This window comes from Zerene cesonia, chromosome 7, assembly GCF_012273895.1.
Source record: "Zerene cesonia ecotype Mississippi chromosome 7, Zerene_cesonia_1.1, whole genome shotgun sequence".
In the NCBI taxonomy this organism is placed as follows: domain Eukaryota; kingdom Metazoa; phylum Arthropoda; class Insecta; order Lepidoptera; family Pieridae; genus Zerene; species Zerene cesonia.
In genome coordinates, this window is record NC_052108.1 from 8,427,532 (window position 1) to 8,447,622 (window position 20,091).

Below are 20,091 nucleotides of genomic sequence, written 5' to 3' on the forward strand. Positions count from 1 at the left end.
TTCTTAAAAATCACAGGACAGTTCTATGGCATCATTGTTTTCAAGTGATTATTTTGTAAAATTGATATTATTTTCTTGTGTTTGATTTTACGCGAGTATAATATCCATAGTCTCCCCGTGACCACGCTCGCTGTAAAGTGTTCGAAGCGTCGGGTTACTAATATAATGAATAAATCGCGTTTAAAATTCGTTAATAAGTTTTTAATTTCTAATTAATATTATTTATAAGAGCACCTACTGAGTTTATCACCTCCTCTCTGTAGAAACTATTTTGCGTACCGTTGGTAAATTTCAAATTACCTATTATTTGATGATTAAGAAATATCTGTTGATTGCTTTGAGTTTCTATATCAATACAATTCCATCATTGTTGAAATATTTTCGTTCCTATTAAGAATGATATAGACTCAGTAAAACAGGGCTGCCTGTTTCAATTTACACGTTTTTACTAACTAGAATTAGAAGAAGCGAAAACAATGAAACGGGGGCATCCATAAGAGAGGGTAATTAATAAAAACGAAATAAGAGCAACTATGTTTAAAGCATAAGCCATGTGTTCATAACCAGTTAAACCTTTCACTTTTAAACTGGAATTATTATGTAATGATTACGATAATCTACTGAATGTTGGGTGCCATTTAATTGTATTTGGCTTCGTTTTATAACCTTGAACTGTTTGTTATTTAATCATGTCTATATTATGTATTTTAATATGCATTTGCTAGACGGAAGATTTTGGGGAATGATGAGATGCCTATAAATGTACCACAACATTTAATATTGGATTTGTTCTCTGCTTAACTGTTTGTTTTTGAGTATGCTCACGTCTTAATAGATTGTAATATATTTTATAAATATCGTAATCTTTTACTCTCAATATGTATTAGTTCTTGGAGTTCTAGTTACTGCGCAAAATTAAGCATTTTATTTATTTTATATTCTTAGGTATTTTACCTTGATAGATGGGATATTAAACCCTTCGTATTATAATTAGTACAAAAAACGATCAAACTAAAATTCAATACAGCCCCTTTTTTATTTATAACACGTTTATTAAGAACATCGCTATATATACTTGATGTGTTAAAATACGCAATAATTTAAGGTTGTTTAATGATGCAAAGCGGATTCTCCATAAGACTATAAGGAAGTCACATAAATGTGAGATACAGTAAGATAAAGCATTTACATAAAAACAGACATTGCGCTATCAATATGCGATTATGCGAATTTACTCAAAACTCCAATTTAATTAGATTTTATTTTGTAGGTTGCTATACCTACATATATAACAGATTAATTTTTGTTTTTTTATTTTTATTATTACAATAAATGATCTATCATCGGGGTATCTATCGACCTTCTACCGTATCCTGCTTGATATATGAGGAAACCTTTTTTTTATTTTCTTCAGCTTTAATCTATTAACGTTTCCATATCTTTACCTCGTTTAACATATTAATTATGTTTTTACTGGTTCCAATTTATGTGTTTGTATAAAACAATGAATAAAACAATTTCCAGTTGTACTTGACCGCAAAACTGATCAAAATGTCACCAAACGCGTTTTATGGAGGGTAATTGTATTTTTTGTTTTTTTGTAACAAAAATGTCGTCACTCGATTAACGACGTTAAATTATTAAAAAAAGGAATCGTTTTTGTACACTTAATAAATAAATTTAAAGGCGATTTATTCATCATTAGACGCTCGTCCGGGGTCCGCCCGGATATAAGGATTCCTGTTTTAGCCCAAGACAGCATTTAATCGAATGAAAAGTATCCTATCATCCAAGTCAGGTATATAGTAATACCCTGTCTGTATACCGAATTTCATCAAAATCCGTTCAGAAGTTTCATTGAGATTGACGGTCAAACATCCAAACACACAAACTCTCTTATTTATAATTTTAGTGTGATTAGTGCGATATTGTCCGACGTTTCAAACGAAGTGTTGGTATTTTGTAATCTAACATTTCACTTTAAAAAAGTCTTTAATTTGTGAAAGATTTCCTTTGTTTTACAAAAAATTTAATAAACAATCATAGTCTGATATAATATAGCCATTATTATGATAAATATCTTATTACATTGGGACAAACCCATAAGAAAATAAATATGTATAACGATAAAAACATAACTTAATTTTTTCATGTTTTGTTTATAGGCATAATAAAAAAATAGGGAAATGAATAGTTTTGCTCATAAAAAATGTGTTTTTCGCATGTATAACTTAGATAAAAAAACTTGCCATCGTATCTTTAAAAGATCCGACATCAGATGTAATTAATATCGTTTCAAAATACAAGACATCATGTCATAGTACCATGTCAATCATTATGTTAGACATTTTTCCAAGTCATGTTTGGACTAGTTTGCTGGACATTTTTATTATTTTTTACGTACAGTATTTGTTTATACGCAATAAAATACAATAGAAAAATATGTTTTTCCTCTTACTTTTTAATCTTAATTCCCGTTTCCATATTATCTGCGCCAATACGTTAACCATAGATAATATATTCAAAGTGAAAAAGAAAATGAGATCTTGGCACTGAAGAAAAAAAAAAACAAATAACCTTGAAACGATGTGTTCCAAATACAAATTGTGATGTTAAACAGTTAGGTTTGAAAATAGAATCTATGGACAGCATATTGTGTAGTCTTCTGTATTTATTTTCAACAAAATTAAAACAAAATTGGTATGTATATAGGATTGGAACATCTTTATCTTTTACTGGTGTTTTAAGGATACATCCATTCAGAATGTCAAAAATATAAAAATTGTAAGTTTGATAACGTAATTAATAGTTACATTTAAAAACAAATGTATTTTATGCAATACAATAATACTTGGACATGAGGGATGTGAAATTTCACAAGTCACTTTTACAAAATACCTTTATCCTAAACAAACCAACTGATACAATATGAGTAGTTCGTTGGTATTTTAGTACGAAATTCTAAATTATATTTTAAAACTTAAAGGCTGTATAAGTGGTGTAGGTATATTGCAGGTATATTTAATTTATAAATAGTAATTACAAATATAGTTTTGGACGTTTCGCCCTTTCCCTAATTTACGTTCCTACAAACAAATGCTTGTGAAATAAATTTAAATAAATTAATCTTAATATGTTCCTCCATTACTTAAATTCATTCAGTAATTAGATATTAAAGCTGGCGTGCATGTCAATAGCACGCAATAGACTATGCAGTTGTAGAAAACTGCATATATTTTAAACTCAGTGACATCACCGGGCCTTGACATTGAATCCCCGCAAACGAGTAGATTCGTAAACAAACAATTATATATTTAACTAGCTGTTCGCCACGGCTTCGCCCATGATAGATACAGAAAGACTTCGTCACTAAGTGAAGACGCAGCTTTCCATAGGTGAAAGAATTTTTGAAATCGTTCTAGTAGTTTTGCCTAAAAAAGAAAAATACAAGTTTCCTTTTTATAATATTAGTGTAGAAAACTATAATTCGCCCACAACTCCGACAGTTGGTCAAAATAAATTTTCATCTTACAAATTTTCATCCCCTATTTTAAACACTTGGGGGTAGGCTGTGTATCGATACATCAGTCAGTCAGTCAGTCACCTTTGCGTTTTATTAATTAAGATTGTTTTTTTGTTTTGAATTAGGCATGCAGACACGCAGTAAATAATATTATGCGTAGATGCATTTATAATATTATATTATAACAAATCTGATATTAAGTCATAATACTCAGTTATTATTGTTATTTTTTAACGTAGTATTAGTTTTTATAGAGCTTAGTTTCTTCGAGAAACAATAACTCTTATTATGGCGCAGTGGCTTTATTTCTTTTATTTTTAATTATAAAAATAAATTAACTTTATGTAATACGTATAAAATTTTTGTACGTCATGTTATCCGACCGATTAAAAAATTCTTTCACTATTAAAAATGCTGCATCTCCACTTAGTGGCATTTGAACCACAGGCGAAACCGGGGCGTACAGTTTATATGAAGTAAAAACAGATAAAAAATTTTCTACATTTGAAAGTAGTTATACTAGATGAACTTAGTGCTAGCCTGACCTTCTATAAATTAATACAGGACTATTAGAAGTGGCCTCAAATTAATAGTGAAATATTATTTCCTCATAATAGCAATTATGCATCGCATTGTGTTTAAAAACATTAATGTTTATTATGCTCATTTTAATTAAAATATTATTTAAGATATTATAATTATGATTTTATTATAGACATTATTATATAACGTAATATGTTAAATAATGTACATATATAACCTTTAAGAATATCAATTATAATTAATTTAGTTACCTGCATTTTTCCCACTACAGTAAAATAGCAGACAAAAACAGCAATATCATATGAGAATAAAATACTTAAATGCACTCAAATTGAATGAAATATTTAGCTAATTCGATAACATATCAATCAGTAAGGAATCGAGATGGCCACGACATTGCTTTAAAAGGAACAAATTGGTCATTAATCGTTCACAATAAAAACTGACTTAACATATAAACTCATGCAACTGCCTGTCTATGTCATTGAATTTTTAATATGATCCTGGCTAATTGGATGAAGACATAAAATAACTAGTGACACTATATTTTTTTATAGATAACTGTATCATATTAAATAACTGTTATATATCTTTAATCTTAGCTCGAAATATACGTGTTTAAATGTATGTGCATAAACACTATATTTAGACCTAAGATGAAACTGAAATAAATACAGATGTAAATAGTTTGAGAATCTTTTATACAAAGTCATTTGAATAAATGTTTCTTGGATCTTAGAAAGATCTTAGAGCTTAGATCCTAGAAGAAATGATCAATTGAATGTGGATAAGACTTTGTACCACACTTACATGCAAAAATATTTTATATAACGAAAACACGAAACACATTTTATTCATCACAGAGATAATATTTTGCGGTGTCCCGCCTACAGACCCATATATCCAAACTATTTACTAAACATTCGGTCAAAAAAGTCACACACATAAAAAGCATGACACATTCATGTTATAATTAAATGAATACCCATCCTTAACTTCCGCCGTTTACTGCGAGTACACAAAGAAAACTTTCCCGCCCAATTACGGTACATTCCGAAAATGATAACTGTAACATTTCTGCTAATGACTCATCGGTGTAGCCTTATGACGTTGTTATTGCAATGACAGTCATGACACATATACTCGATGACTATATAAGATAAGCATCCGGCTCGCAGGTTCCACTATGATTTAATGAGGTCCTTTAAGTGTGGCTGAGACGGCCAATCTTGGCGCACCAGGGCCAGCTGTGCGAGACAGACTGTAGTTATCGTTAGATCTGATGCGAAATTGTAATCTTTCGAAAAATTTTAATCCGTAACATTTGCTTGCATTTCAACGAATAATTTTTCGTTAATATATAATGCGAATGTATCGCAGTTGTGTATTATTTTAACCGCGAATTTACTTTTTCCAAGCGTCGGATCACAATTTGTCGACAGATTATAATCTCGTGAATCTAGCACGAGAGATTTAATCTAACTGTATAGACAGTTAGATTAAAATTATTGCATATAGATGTAAACACAACGCACTGTTTCATATATATCTAAGTTAGAAATATTGATGCGAAATCTTGTCTAGTCTAGGTATGTTGAAGGCATAAATTTGCGGGCAAATACAAGCGCATTCCCTATTCCATCACTCTCACAGTACAATGGGACGGAAAACCGACCGATATAAGAAAGATCAGGAATATGTGCTCTATTATATTGTTTCTAATTAAATTCCAAGTATTGATTAGGAAAGCATTGATATCTCTCGATTTGATTTAAGAATAATAATATTTCAGGCATATTTCACGCCGGGACCCCGACAATCTTGAAAAGATAATACTCGTAATTACCGGTAAACTTTAAGGCTTAACTCAAACATTTATTTATTCAATTAGACTTCTTATAGAAACACTTTTGAATAGTCATTACACAATAACCTTTACCACGTGGAAGTGTCCCAAGTCTGATAAGGTAAGTCTGAGTTTGATCGTCATTTGCATCTTGGCGCAGACCCGACTCGGTGGCGACAAATATTTATCTATCAAATAATTTATTTATCAAATACCCCGATGGAAGGAGTCGCGATCCTCAGTGATAAGGGACCGACTAAAGGGAGACATTATTTAAGAATAATTGTAGTTAATGTAGCCACGGAAAGTAGGTTTTTTTAATAATATTTTTTACGTTATTTAAAATATTTGTTGAGGCGATATTCTTTCAGCATTATCATCCAGTTTCACAACTTCAAATAGATATTTTTTTTAAACATAACTGTCAGTTGAAACGATTAATGTATGAAAAAATATTTAAAGTGTTAAATAGGCTGTTAATGACTTTATCAGCAAGCGTTGAACTGGCCCTGTTACCATACTAAATGCAACCTTATTAAATCTCATTACTAAAGATCAATGTCAAATAAAGGTCCCCAGACTTTCATTTAACATTGCCTAAGGGCTGTCTATACTGTACTACTTAGCAGAATCGCACAAGTTGAAATAAGCATGTCAATTGAACAAATACCAAGTATTTCGGGTTTCCCAACTTATATTAGTTCGGATTTACCTGGCCTATGGGCTTATAAGTTCGAACCAGTTATTTCTAGAATAAACTATTATTGAAATCTAGAAATTGGATTAACTTAGGACTGTTTATAAACAAGTTTTCGTTGTAGCAGTTAGTTTAATGTATATACTTAAACAGTGACAACTACTTATATAATAATATATTGATTACGTTTTAAATCAGTTCTCTGTATTCCATAAACCGTTGTTCTATTTAGGTTATGAATTTGTTTTAATTTATATTCTTTTGAATTAAAATTATATATTTGTAAGTTTTTTAATTCGTTTTGTGTATTCAATGTACTAACTGACGTAATAAAATCATCAACTAGGAGCTAGTGGATCGCGTGATAGAAAACAAGCCCCATCACCCATGACTATTTGCAGAGGTTATGTCTCCGCAAATGCGTTGCCTGCTTTAAATGGGTAATAGATAGGGGAGGGATTGGCGATGGAAATAAATGAAAGGACTAGGAAAGATGAGGAAAAGGACACGGGCCGGTATCAGCACTGAATGTAGTTGTAACGAGTGAAAATAACATAAAGTTAGATAATAAACCCCTTGGTGTATTATTTTAAGAATGAGTATATATCCGAAGAAATTTAATGAAGTTATGTTTACATAATTTACAGTAATTCTTGATAAGCAATGACTAAGTTTCGTAGTTTCGGTGTGAAAATTATGATCTCAAATCGTAAACAAATGGTGATGTCACTAGATAATGATCGTGTCACTTTTAATGTATTTTATTATGCATACTTTTATATTTAGTGACATTATATAAAATTTTAGAACGTAGTTCTATCGATTTATTTTAAACGCTATTTTATATCCTAACGTATTTATGTAATAATAATTGACTCTTAATTCCCCATCTTATTTTACATTTTAATATGAAATAAGTATAAATAAATAAAACAAACACAATGAATAAGGAAACTCAGTTAAGAAACATCCCTAAAAACAGACAAGTTTTTGTGCTTACGAGGGGCATGAGAAGACGAATTGCACATTTTTCGAATCATCTATTTACTAATTACACAGAATTTTCCCAATAATTGCTGTTTTTTATTGGATCTTGAAATTACGGTGGAACAAACATTGTTTTTTATATGTATATGTCCATAATAGACGGTTAGAAGGAAAGTACCCGGTCTTTTGGAAGACTTACGTGAGGACAAAGGTCCAACACGCAGTCCCTTTGAGAAATAAATGTGTTGTGATGTACATCACATTATTTATATTTCATATTATTATTAAGGCGTTTTAAATAAATTATTTTTAGTATTATCAATAGTAATTTTATTTCGTTGTAATATGTTTATTGCACTTAAAGACGTAATTGTTTATGGACACATTTCTCACAAAATTTGCATGCGCCATTAGAATACATCTCTGCGCATTTTAGCCTTGATGTAACAACCAATGAATAATTCATTAAATTATTTATTATTTTCGTATACCAAAAAGAATAAAACAATCCTTATTGCCATATTGTACTAACAATAGGTAAATCTTTATGTTAATGATATGTTTTTAATACATAATGAGGGGTATGAATACGAAACATTTTTTTTTACTCGCTTTTTTAAATTAAGAACCGAAATAAAACGCCTCTAAAGAATATTTAACGATATGGCGTTCAATTCTTTAATATGTAATGATTTTTTTTTACAAATGGCCAGTTCTTTTTGTACAATAAAAATAATATTATGCCAACCTTCTTAGTCTCAAAACTATAAAGAACAACATTTCTGATTTTAATTAAAAGTACATTCCTGCTATACGAGTATTCAAGTAATAAATAAACATTAGGTACGTGATTTGTCTTGTAACTAGGATATACAATTGAGACTACATTTCCCATGTTTTTTAGTATTCCTCTAAGCATGACCTAGTTTTTAAATTATAATTGTATTATCGAAACTGACACATGACCTTTCTTATATTATTAGGCGCGTACAATATCAATATTATTTAACAATATTTAGCCTTGATATAACTATTGGAAGGGTTTCAATCTGAGGTCATCACAATATCATAACTACAATGCAAATAAAATGTGACATTGACACAGTTTTTGGTCATTACGCTACTTCCTGTACGGGTCAAAATTATTTTACTTGCAACTTCCTTGGTGCGGTCTTTCGACTAAACAATAAAAAAACTTTACATGTTATGGTAATTACTGTAGGTGGAGAAAAAAGAGGTTGCATTGTTGTATATAGATATTTATTGATGACATATTAAGACTATAAAAATTATATTTATATTAAGCTATAGATAATAAAATAAAATAAACTTAATAACAGCAAACTCGTAGTGTGGAAGGTTTAAATTAAGAAAAACAAGGAAAAATGTACTGAAGCGTTGCTAAGTTCATGTCAGATAGCTAAATAACAAACATACCTTCAATATCGACGTTTTCGCCGCTCGAAGAGTCGGATGCGTCATCTTCTATTTTCTTCTCGGTGACGATAGTGACGCTGTTCTCTCCGCAGTCGTTGGTTTGTGACCGTTTGTCTGTCACGGAATGAAACTGTGGAGAAGGAAATGTTTGAGATTTATGATTTACTAGCTAGATTCATCCGCGTTAGTCTGTATCCCGTAGGGATATCGGGATAAAAATTGCCTATGTTATTCCAGCTGTCCAGCTATCAGCGCACCGAAGTTCATTGCAATCGGTTCAGTAGTTTTTGTGTGAAAGAGCAACAAACACACACAAACACAAACTTTCGCATTTATAATATTAGTAGGATAGTAGGACAGAATTTTTATAGTATATTTATATAGCGGGCGGAAAGCTATGTATCATGATAATCATATTTTAAGTTGTTGTCAAATTGAGAGCATTATGTATTTTTTTGTAACTTAGATCTTTTACCGCTTAGTATGCATGGGACTTGAAGGGCAAACGTTCAATATAGATGATATAGTTAATATTTATATATATTTATTTCTTTCTATATTTTAAAAGTATCTGCAAATGTATATTTTAATAAGAAAATCTTCCGATTCCGATTCTCTTCATAATAAGTGACCCTTACTGTAAAACAACATATCAATTAATTACGAGATTTCATAAAAACGGTTGTGAATTTGATGTCAACGCACCAACAATGGAAGGTTCAAGTACAAATTTAAACAAATAATAAGGAAATCTAAATTGAGAAGTCATACAAGTGACGTAAAACCAAGGCCGACACCTTTCTCCGCTTGGCTTTGCGGTTTCTGTATCGCAAGTATTAGGTTTTGTAGCGGTGTGATAATAAACACTTGGATATTATATTACTGATTAGTTCATATGTACAGTGGTTTATGATTTTTCTTCGCCACATTCATCTACTATATCTAATTAAGTTTTGAATCTTTGTAACGGATGAATTTAAAAGACGATTTTGAATATATATTCACCAATGAAAAGCTACACTAAAATGTAAGGATAGCATTTGAAAAGTTCATCAAAATTTGTTAAACTTTTATGATCTGTTGTTTAACCTTCGCTTTGTGAAGGGATTGGTTGAATTTTTCATAAAAAGTCAAACTTTCTGGCTTCATCCTCTTAACCTTGGCCAAAGAAATAATTAATATTTCCTAATGGATTGGTCCATCCATTTTTATGTACCTTTTCTTAGTCTTATTGACTCAGTTGTAAATAAGAAAAAAGTCTTTTGAGCGAATCTATTAACAAAATATCTTTCATTTTTAATTTGTGTAAAATATTAATATGCCAATTAGTTCAAAACAAAGAAAAAAAAAAATTACAGGCTCATAATTTTAATAAGTTAATGTTTTATACTAGCAAATCGATAAAAAGATTATTGCAAAACGACTATCTAACTAGTCTTTTTAATACTCTGAAATCTAAGAGCTATTCATACAATGCGAACACAACATATAGTATATAGACAAATAATACAACGATATACCAATATGTCCTTCTTAATTATTGTAACAGTTAAACACATACGAGAAAACCCAGCGTGTTAGTAATTATTATAAACATATAGCAGGATAAATCAAACGCCCATACCATGTTGAAAAACAATTCGTATTATTGACTTCATAGGCCGACTTTGATTCACAAGGTCCCTTATTAGGAATATAAGAGCATTTAACACATGCCGATTATCACGTAGGCTTCGAATGATGCCAGTTCATTAAATGGCAAGCATCGTTAACAGTTATCAATCCTTATTATGAGCAATTCTATGAGATTATACGTTCAATGTCATTGCTCGTTATGTAAGAATGCAAACAGACAAACTAAATTACCTTGCTTTGCTGGTTTCGCGGCGTAAATCGCTCAAAAATTTGCAGTATTTTTATGCAATATTAGCGAATAGGCCTATTTACATAAATTTTTGGTCAATATTTTTGCAATTTTTCGATTCGACCTGTAATAGCAACGATATTCGTTGCTATTACAGGTCGAATCATAGTATTTTGTTATGTAAAAGCTCTTTGGTATTATTTATTGGAATGTTAGAAAGGATATTTGTTTACTATTGTAAACGTTCAAAACTGCAGATTTTAACTAGTATCTACTAAGGTACAATATACAAGAATCTTATTTATTAGTTTTTACTTTGACAATGTTTCGTTTAATATGTAATGTCAAAGTCTTACGTTGAAAAAAAAAATGTATGTTTATTTCCTCAATATTGACGTCATTATTATGTGTTTATGAGGCCCTAGTGCATTGACATATTTCTTTTCTTCCCTTTTTTTAATGCATTTATTACTAAAAAAAATTAATTCGAATTGAAAACTTAAAACCATGTTTTAGGGAAAATAGTTTATTTACTTGTGTCCGTAAATGAAATTAATGAATGAAATTATACAAAAAAACTAAAGTCAATTCACGTGTTTGACAGCAGGTGATTCAAGCTTGGAATTGAGGCCAAAAGACCTGTACCGGTAGTTAGCCAACTAGATGTCCTAGACTCCTAGACTTGGCTAATATTGTCTCACGCTACTTACACTTGTAGATTGCGATACATAACTAATATTGTTGGTTTTTCATTGGTTTTGATTGGATTTAATTAAGACTTTATAGACGTTTTAAGTATCCTGTACAGCGATATAGAATGTAGTTATAATAGTATATTTACACTACACGTACATTTTATTTCTTATTTCTATTTTCTTATTTTTATACTGTATTTTTTTTAGTCTTTTGAATAAAGAAAATAAATTGATTAATATTTGGGTTTATATGTGTAGTATGTTCTTCGCTTGAGAACAAACAAACAGGAGGATTTTAGCGGAATATAATATTATAATTTATCGAGTGTTTGACGATTGCTTGTAATTTATTAGATCCTTCTTACATTGTACACTCAGGGTCGATATTTAATGTTTTATTCATATTTGCACATAAGCTATATAATAGGCTTTAGTGCTAATAAATTTGAGTGTTCATTGTTTTCATTATCCACAATGGGCATTTTTATTTCGCTCTAAAAATTTCTTACAATTGTGACAATCCATCCTTAAGTAAAAGAAATAATAATTCAGACATTATAAAAACAAGATGAAAAAGACCATCTGTTAATAAAATATGTTTAAATACTATTTATTGTAGTCGCATTGTGCATTCGATCAGGTGCTTATAGTGACAAACAAAGAAACAAACATACATCGACCCACATTTAAAAACGCCGTAATGATATTAGAAAAATATCAATTGCGAAGCCATTTACGCTGTTTTAATGGTACAGCTGAGACATATTTACTCATGCGGAAACAAGTTTGTCATCAAATCATATATAAAGTGTCGCGTCCAATAAAATACGGATTGAAATAAACATAAATTAAAGAGAAAATCGTTGAAATGCAAACGAATAAATCGCGGGGACGTCAACGGTAATGTGAGTATTTTTTACTTCGTGTGCTAAAGGAAATGACAGTCGTTATATCTTACTTCACCTTCCTTCTGTCCTTCGTTTAATGTTATGTGAATATCCTTTGTTTTGTCAATCTATTGTTTTTAATACGTGAATATATTATAATCTTATTAATCGCACAGTATACTGTGGCACAAACCTATCTTTGAAATGGCGAAATATTTAACTAAATCCTGTTGAATTGTCAACGTTGACTACTTTCAGAGCTCTGTGTGATTTATGTTCTAAAAGTAATGCTTAGAATATAATTCAAAGGTTCTACCTCTATCGGAAACTACCTCCAGTTTCAGTGATAATGTAGAGTGAATTCAGTGGTTACAGTGACATTTCAAAACAGTACTAATTCCAGCGGAAATGTGATGTACAGATAACCTGTTACATGGCTATGTCTTTTTCCCACACTAGAATTAGTTAGACAACACGGTAACACCCCAGGTTCCCTAGGATGCGTTCAAGCTATTCACTAATACATACATCGCGGGCCGCAACTAGTTCATTGATATCGCAGATCCATGTAAATTATTGAAATATCACAAAAATATGTAGTGATAATTTCGGTAATTGTTAATAAAAACTATCCATAAGAAATTCTGGTTCCAACACGCCATGTTGTTTGCGCATGATCACTTCATTTTATTATATACTCACGAAGCACATATGTATAATATTGTTAATATAAATAAGCCTAATAGAGGTATAATATATCTTATAAATAAGCAATACCAACTATTTCATTAAGAAATTGACGACCGTGATTGGATGTTAATTGTTAAAATATGTTATAGGTTATACAAAAACTGTTTTTATCCCGAATGGTAGCAAAAATAGTGAGTATACTATATATATGCAATAGTTGTTAGTTAATAAGTTTCTTTTGTGAGAAATTTCATTCAGATATGTTCAGGCGTTTTGATGAGTAGAATTAATTAAGGTACAAGTTAATACCGAAAAACCTTCTCTGGGTGTGTTTAAAAGGATAAGTTTAAAATAAAAATTAAATGAGAAAAAATAATAGTAATAATAATTCAAGCTTTTAGTTTGAAAAACCGAAATATTTAACGCATTCATCATCAAATCTTGATTAAAAATGTATATTTGAACCATGAGTTAGGTTAAAAAATAAGGTAAACCTATTAATATATACAATTCTACCACTACCATATAAGGATCCATTTACCTGAGGATAAAAAAATATTGTATCTTTTTTTTTTTGTAACTATTAAACTCAAGTCGAGGATTAACTCGTGTGAATCAACTGTCTACATATAGCGAATGAAAATAAACCTTATACCAAAGTGATAGAGAGTTATTTAGTCTGGGAGCTATATCGTTGACAATGCAATTCGTTGCATAATTTAGGACATTTATGCAAGAAGATTATAGGTGAAGAATGTTTAAATTTCAACTAAGCATGCGCCCGCGACTTCGCGTCATCTGAAGAACATCCACATAAAACCATCCAGATAATCAATTATGACTAAAAATATAGTTAGTATTTAGTTGTTTAAGTAAGTTAATCTTTTAAGCCAATATATTTTATATTTTTTACAATACATGGCAGTAAACATTACAAAAAAAAAGAGGAGTCCGCGCTAATATTATAAGTGTGGAAGTTTTGTCTGTCTATCTATTGTGCACGCCTAAACCACTGAATATATTTGAGTGATACTTAGCACATAGATAATTTGAAACCGAACAAGTACATAACAAATTTTTTTATTTGGGAAGTCCCATGGGATAACAAATAGGAACTACATGGGACACACCTCGGAAGGTCTATGTTTACCTATGACTCCTCGAGCGAGGCCGCAGGTGGGAAGCTAGTTCAATATCACTTTCAATAAATATTTCCTAATTTGTCGTTCACTTTTTGTTGTTGATGTTTTTATTTAAGTTAGAAGTAATTTGGGAAACATCGGTGCGTTGGAACCTTGGTTTCTTATTTTTTATTTAGTTTTGAACGCATTTCTAATATAATCATGTATCGATTTAATTATTACAATCTCCAATGACATTTGTAATTTATTCATAGTGTGTATAATGCTCCGTTGTCAAAACGAATCATTAATTTTACCAGTTTATACCGAATAAAATGATATACATTCATAATCTATTCACAAATGTACAAATTGATTTATAAATCTATAAATTATACTAAAAAATCTTGCAATTTTAATGTAACTCACCAAATTTACTAAATTATACAATTAAAAAGACATTAAAACCAGAAACTCGATTAGTAATCATAAATAACCGGTTATTGTTGGATAAACTTACCGGTTTTCCAAACAGGATCATTTTGGACTCTCTCCGTAAACTCTGATAGCCTCTGTAACCATGGCAACACTCGTCTTCCTCTGAACTCGGAATATGATAATACGCCACGTATTTACGCATGACTGTAGTTACAAGAACTGTAGAAGATTGTAATATCCCACAAAATATCTTCTATTAAGAGAAGAATTATTAGAAAGCTCATGAAAGTGTACTCGACAAAAACAACAAAGCGGCCGGTAATTGTTCGATTTTTGTGGGTCCGTTTTTTGGGCCTTACCAACACGACCAATCGCAATCTGGTAGTGGAGTCGACTAAATCTTGAGGTTGATAAAAAATCGTAGCTTAGGAAAAAGTAACTCATTGTGTAAAAGACAATGCGATATTTTGTCTGCACGTGTAAGTCGGCGCCGGCGCAGCGATGCGTTAACACGCAACTAAAAAATCAATATTTTATATAACTTCAAACGATTATTAAATGATAGCCCGTTATATGCCTTACTTTGTCACTCCAATAGCGATATAGTAAACCAATATATTAAAAATTTTTTCACAAAATCATATTATTCGTATCAAAATATAACTAAAATCATAACAAAGTAGTCATAGCAGCTACATAAACGTCAGCCAAAGAAAGGACAAAATATTATTTGGAAGGCCGTTAAATGCCAATTTTTTTTTAACAACAAAGTTCATATTTCATAAAATAAACAATTAGTTACTTCAACCATTTTCTCAAATCTCACATTAAAAAGTGATGACAAAAAACATTTTAAATATGTACACAATCGGTATGTCCATACGTCGCCTTATACGCACGTGACGCGGTTACAAGAAACAAACATGTCAGCATACCTTCCGTATGAATGGCAGTCTTTGTTTGCCACTGTTTACGGAAGTCTAATAATGGATTGTCTATTCGTGAATGGGCGATCTTCCGAACGCGTTTAAAAAAAGATATAAAATAACGAAACAGACTAAAAATTTCAAAATTCAAATTTTGGAACAGCGGGAAATTTATAGATAAAAATTAGAACGGTATTTTTCGTTCAGAGAAGTAATTTTCGATATGTTATTTATTGGTTAACGTATTTAAATAGGTACTGGTTAATCGACAAACTACAGTAATTAATTCTATTTACTTCTTATTCTCTATATTATGCTGTTCATTAAAATGATATTTGTATGCTAATTAAACCAGCTAGTTCGATTATTATGTGACTCTATTAAGCTAGATATTATGTCGCATTCTTGAATTATGAATACTGTATATCTAAGTATATTAGGTTTCATTTAACCCTATGCCTACTACAGTTTTCTCAAAACTTTATTTAAAATTTCTTAGAACATACACATGTTTGAGATATTTATAAAAATTCTCTACTCATAATCCTTCAGATCAATGACCCTTATCACTGACGATATGAAATTATGTCAATATAATTTTAACGTTTAATCATTGTATAAGAGCTGATAGCGCTATAAATATTTTGAACAGCAATATAAACATTGTATTGTGAGTGCCTGATATATGTAAATAAACTATTTTGTTACGATAAATAATTTATATAAACATCCGTATCGGTATGTTTGTAATGTGAATAAAAATATAGTTTTAATACTTTTCAACGTGATGGTACTATCACATAAACATATCTATATAAACTCTGATTGCAAAGTAAAGGGGTAGTATAAAGATATAGTCGCGGACACAAGTGTGTTTGTTTTCTCTACTTATATTAGTATTTTATAATATGAAGATTATTTAACAACATATATTTATAATAAGAAAATAAGTTTATGTGGGCATACGAATGTATCAAATACGATTCATTCTATACTTATAGTAGAATGTAGGAAGTTTATAGGTACATGTAGATTTATTTAAAATTTAATAGGTAAGTAAACCTGTACACGGAGTGGTTTATGCAAAAATACATATAAAATTTTGCACCTAAATTATCAAAGATATATTTTGTTTGGGTATGAATAAAAGCATGTTAGTAGAGCATGATAACAAACAAGTTATATATTTATATTTCGCCAATATTAAATCCCTAATTCGATATACGATGATCTTCATTAGAGCACACTTTGATTTTGTTAAAGTATTTTATTGTGAGGATACAATTTTGAGGTGTGTTTTGCGAGAAAATACAAAAATACAAATGAAAGCTGAAATAACAGATGCTCTCTGATAATCATAAAATAGTTTAATTTTCGAAAACGTAAACAATCTGTGTATATGTAATAATATTTGAAATGTAAATGGAGGGAATTAAATTAATAAATTAACATTAATTACATGAATTATATAACAGACAATGGTACATATCAATGGTATATATCCACATAAAAAAGGTATAAAAACGAAGATGCATTTCTTAAAATAGATATAATTAAAAGTTACTTAGTTCCCATGGTTTAATATCAAAATACTTATATGAATTTAGAAAACAAAAGTCTTCATTTTTTCTCAACTAGGCTTCTTAAAAGTAATTTTAATCGGAAATCAACTGAAACAGTTTTAAGTTTTATCACAACAAAAGAGAGTGATCTTAACTATATTTTTAACACCCTTTTACAACCTTCACCTGTATGTTTGTATGTAACCGACTCCTTTTGACTCTTTCTGACTCAATTTAAAAACATTCCATTCAAACTTTAGACCCTTATCAAGGATCGGGGACAGTACAATTATTTAATGAGATATTTAATTATTATCTTACGTATGTTCTTTGAAGCGTGTTTTTTTATATATTTATTATTAGCTGTGTGGCATCGCCCGTGGTACATATATAGCCTATGTCGCTCAGTTAAGTTGTAGCTAATGGGGAAAGAATTTTTGAAGCCGGTCCAGTGAAAACTTTACAAACATAGAGAACTACAAAAAAGGAAAAGTTTTCTCTATATAATACTAGCTGCGCCCTGTGGTTTCACCCGCGTAAGTCCGTATCCCTTAGGTATATCGGGATAAAAATAGCCTATATGTTATTCCAGTTGTCCAGCTATATACGTACCAAATTTCATTGCAATCGGTTCAGTATTTTTTGCGTGAAAGAGCAACAAACACACACACACAACCTTACAAACTTTCGCAGTTATAATATTAAGTAGGAAGTAGGAAGTAGGATAGTAGGATTAGTGCAGATTAGTCAATAATACGGGATATCATGCGGGCAGAACCGGGGCTAGCCTTAGTATAAGTCAGAGTTAAATATTATTTCGGTTTCTAGTAATCTTCACTGGAACATTCTAATAATATTATAAACGCAATCGTTTGTACATATGGATCGATGTATGGATGTTTGTTACTCTTTTACGCGACAACATATTATCGTATCTGAATAAAAGATATATTATAATCTGGATTAGGACATAGGGTTTACCCGGGTAGCACGAGAGTCCGCCAGCTGATTCATATAGGTCAAGGGGTTAAACCGCAGGATAAAGCAATAACTGTTTACATACAAATCTGATCTTTCAACAATTTAGCAGTTTAATAATAACCTATATAAAGGATATTCAAACACAGACATGTCTGAAGCTGATATAAAGACGCGATCATACAGACTGTTTTGTTTGGAGGTCGTTGAACTTTTAAGAAATTAATTATACGTATATAAAAAAAGATACCCGTGTACGTTTACATATTGTGGTGTATTTTATACTACCTTATACATCGTTGGGAGATTTTTATATGATAATATAAAGTCACGTATTTTATGTAGGCTTTTGTGGTGACATTTCTTTACATGAAGTTTCTGTTACTTCCGAGATAACTTATTTATGACCCATGGTTGTAATAAATAACCAGGTGTTTGTATGTACTAATTTTATAAAGGGAATATTTTAATTTTGTTTGTTTATTTGTAACGATTTAACTCAAAAATTCGCCCACCATTACAAAGCTGAATCATACTTAAGTTACATAGACTGTAAATCTGGGTGAAACGGGCAAAAGACCTCGAATATAAACACACATTAACGAAAACATTACGCCTCTTGGTACAGTCCTGCAATCGAGATCAGTATGTCCGCATCCCATTAGACAGTCAAATGTTTATTCCTGGAATGATGACTCAGCGGATGTGTCATTTGGTGTTTACGTTTCGGGATACGGCGCACATACTTGGAATATCTTCTGTAACATATAGTTATACAGTTTGTAATCTGCACGTCTGTATATTACTTGACGCTCGTCCCGGCTCCGACCGGATATCAACAATCCTGTTTTATCCCAACGGTGCATTTAATCGGACTTAAAAGTACCTATATCAACCTGCCATCAAGTCTGCTCATTCCCTGTCTGTATACCAAATTTCATCAAAATCCCTTCTGCAGTTTCAGCGTGATTGATGAACGAAGATAAAAACAAAAAATTACATTTATAATATTAGTGTGACTAGCTATATATTATATTAGTATCACGGGCAAAGCCAGGGTGAATGAACGGGGAAGATGAAAGCATCTTCCCCCTTTAATGGTGAAAGAGTTTGTGAAATCGGTCCAGTAGTTTTTGTGTGTTTGTACAAACTTGCAATAAAACACATGTTGCTCTTTATATTATAGATAAGATTAAAGAAGAAATTTGAATATTGGCTTGTTCGTTTCGATTAAACTGAACCAGTAGAATGCTACAATGTTCCTGAGCAATATCATTATATTATGTGTTTTTGCTCTTTGTTTTTTCTGTTTACTTGGTGATTTAAATTTTTATTAAAGTACAAAATTATTATTAATGGAAGCCTTTATACACTTCCCCGATTGGATGTTGTTTACCAATTTTACTTTCCACATAAAACAGATTTAAATTTAAATGTAATCGGTTGCGAAAAATATGAAATCGTTACGCAATTTTATTATTATAAAAATAAATAATAATAATATGATATTATATTTAAAAATAGCTCTGAACAATGAACTGATAAGTAAATTGATATAATACAATAGGTGCCTCTGTTTAATTATCATATAATATACCAATAAAAAGCATAAACATCTTAGTTATAATAAACAATAAAATATTATTCTGCCTTCTTATATAATAAGTTATTAGTGATCGTGTATAAACGCAAAAGCATGTTGTGTATGCGTTTACTTAAAGCTATAGGTAGGTAGTATTATGTTATCTGTGGTTAAAGTAAATTTATCTTTTATTAATAGGGTATAATAGCTAATAAATGTATAATTTGTATTCTTTTGTTATGCAGTAAACAAATTAAATATGTATGCATTGATTTTGTACATTCAAAATTCTACATAAGCACCATTAGGAATATA

At 30.4% G+C, this 20,091-nt stretch overlaps 2 protein-coding genes across 3 annotated transcripts in view; one reads left to right on the plus strand and one right to left on the minus strand.

Moving 5' to 3' along the window:
• LOC119840764 (adenylate cyclase type 2-like) overlaps nt 1-20,091 on the plus strand; it is a gene marked incomplete at its 5' end in the record, with an annotated part of 84,935 nt that overhangs the window by 19,470 nt on the left and 45,374 nt on the right. The window lies entirely within an intron of this gene.
• Nucleotides 1-20,091, minus strand: part of LOC119840765 (E3 ubiquitin-protein ligase SINA-like 5) — a 43,824-nt gene that overhangs the window by 8,651 nt on the left and 15,082 nt on the right. Inside the window, exons 1-2 of one of the 2 annotated variants that reach the window (XM_038367503.1) lie at nt 14,811-15,090; nt 9,034-9,163 (exon numbers count right to left, since the gene is read on the minus strand). In XM_038367503.1, coding sequence (XP_038223431.1) covers nt 9,034-9,163; nt 14,811-14,930 — 250 coding nt within the window. In that variant the 5' untranslated portion in view covers nt 14,931-15,090. Of the gene's footprint in view, nt 1-9,033; nt 9,164-14,810; nt 15,091-20,091 lie in introns of those variants that run through there. The other variant, XM_038367504.1, reaches the window with a different exon arrangement.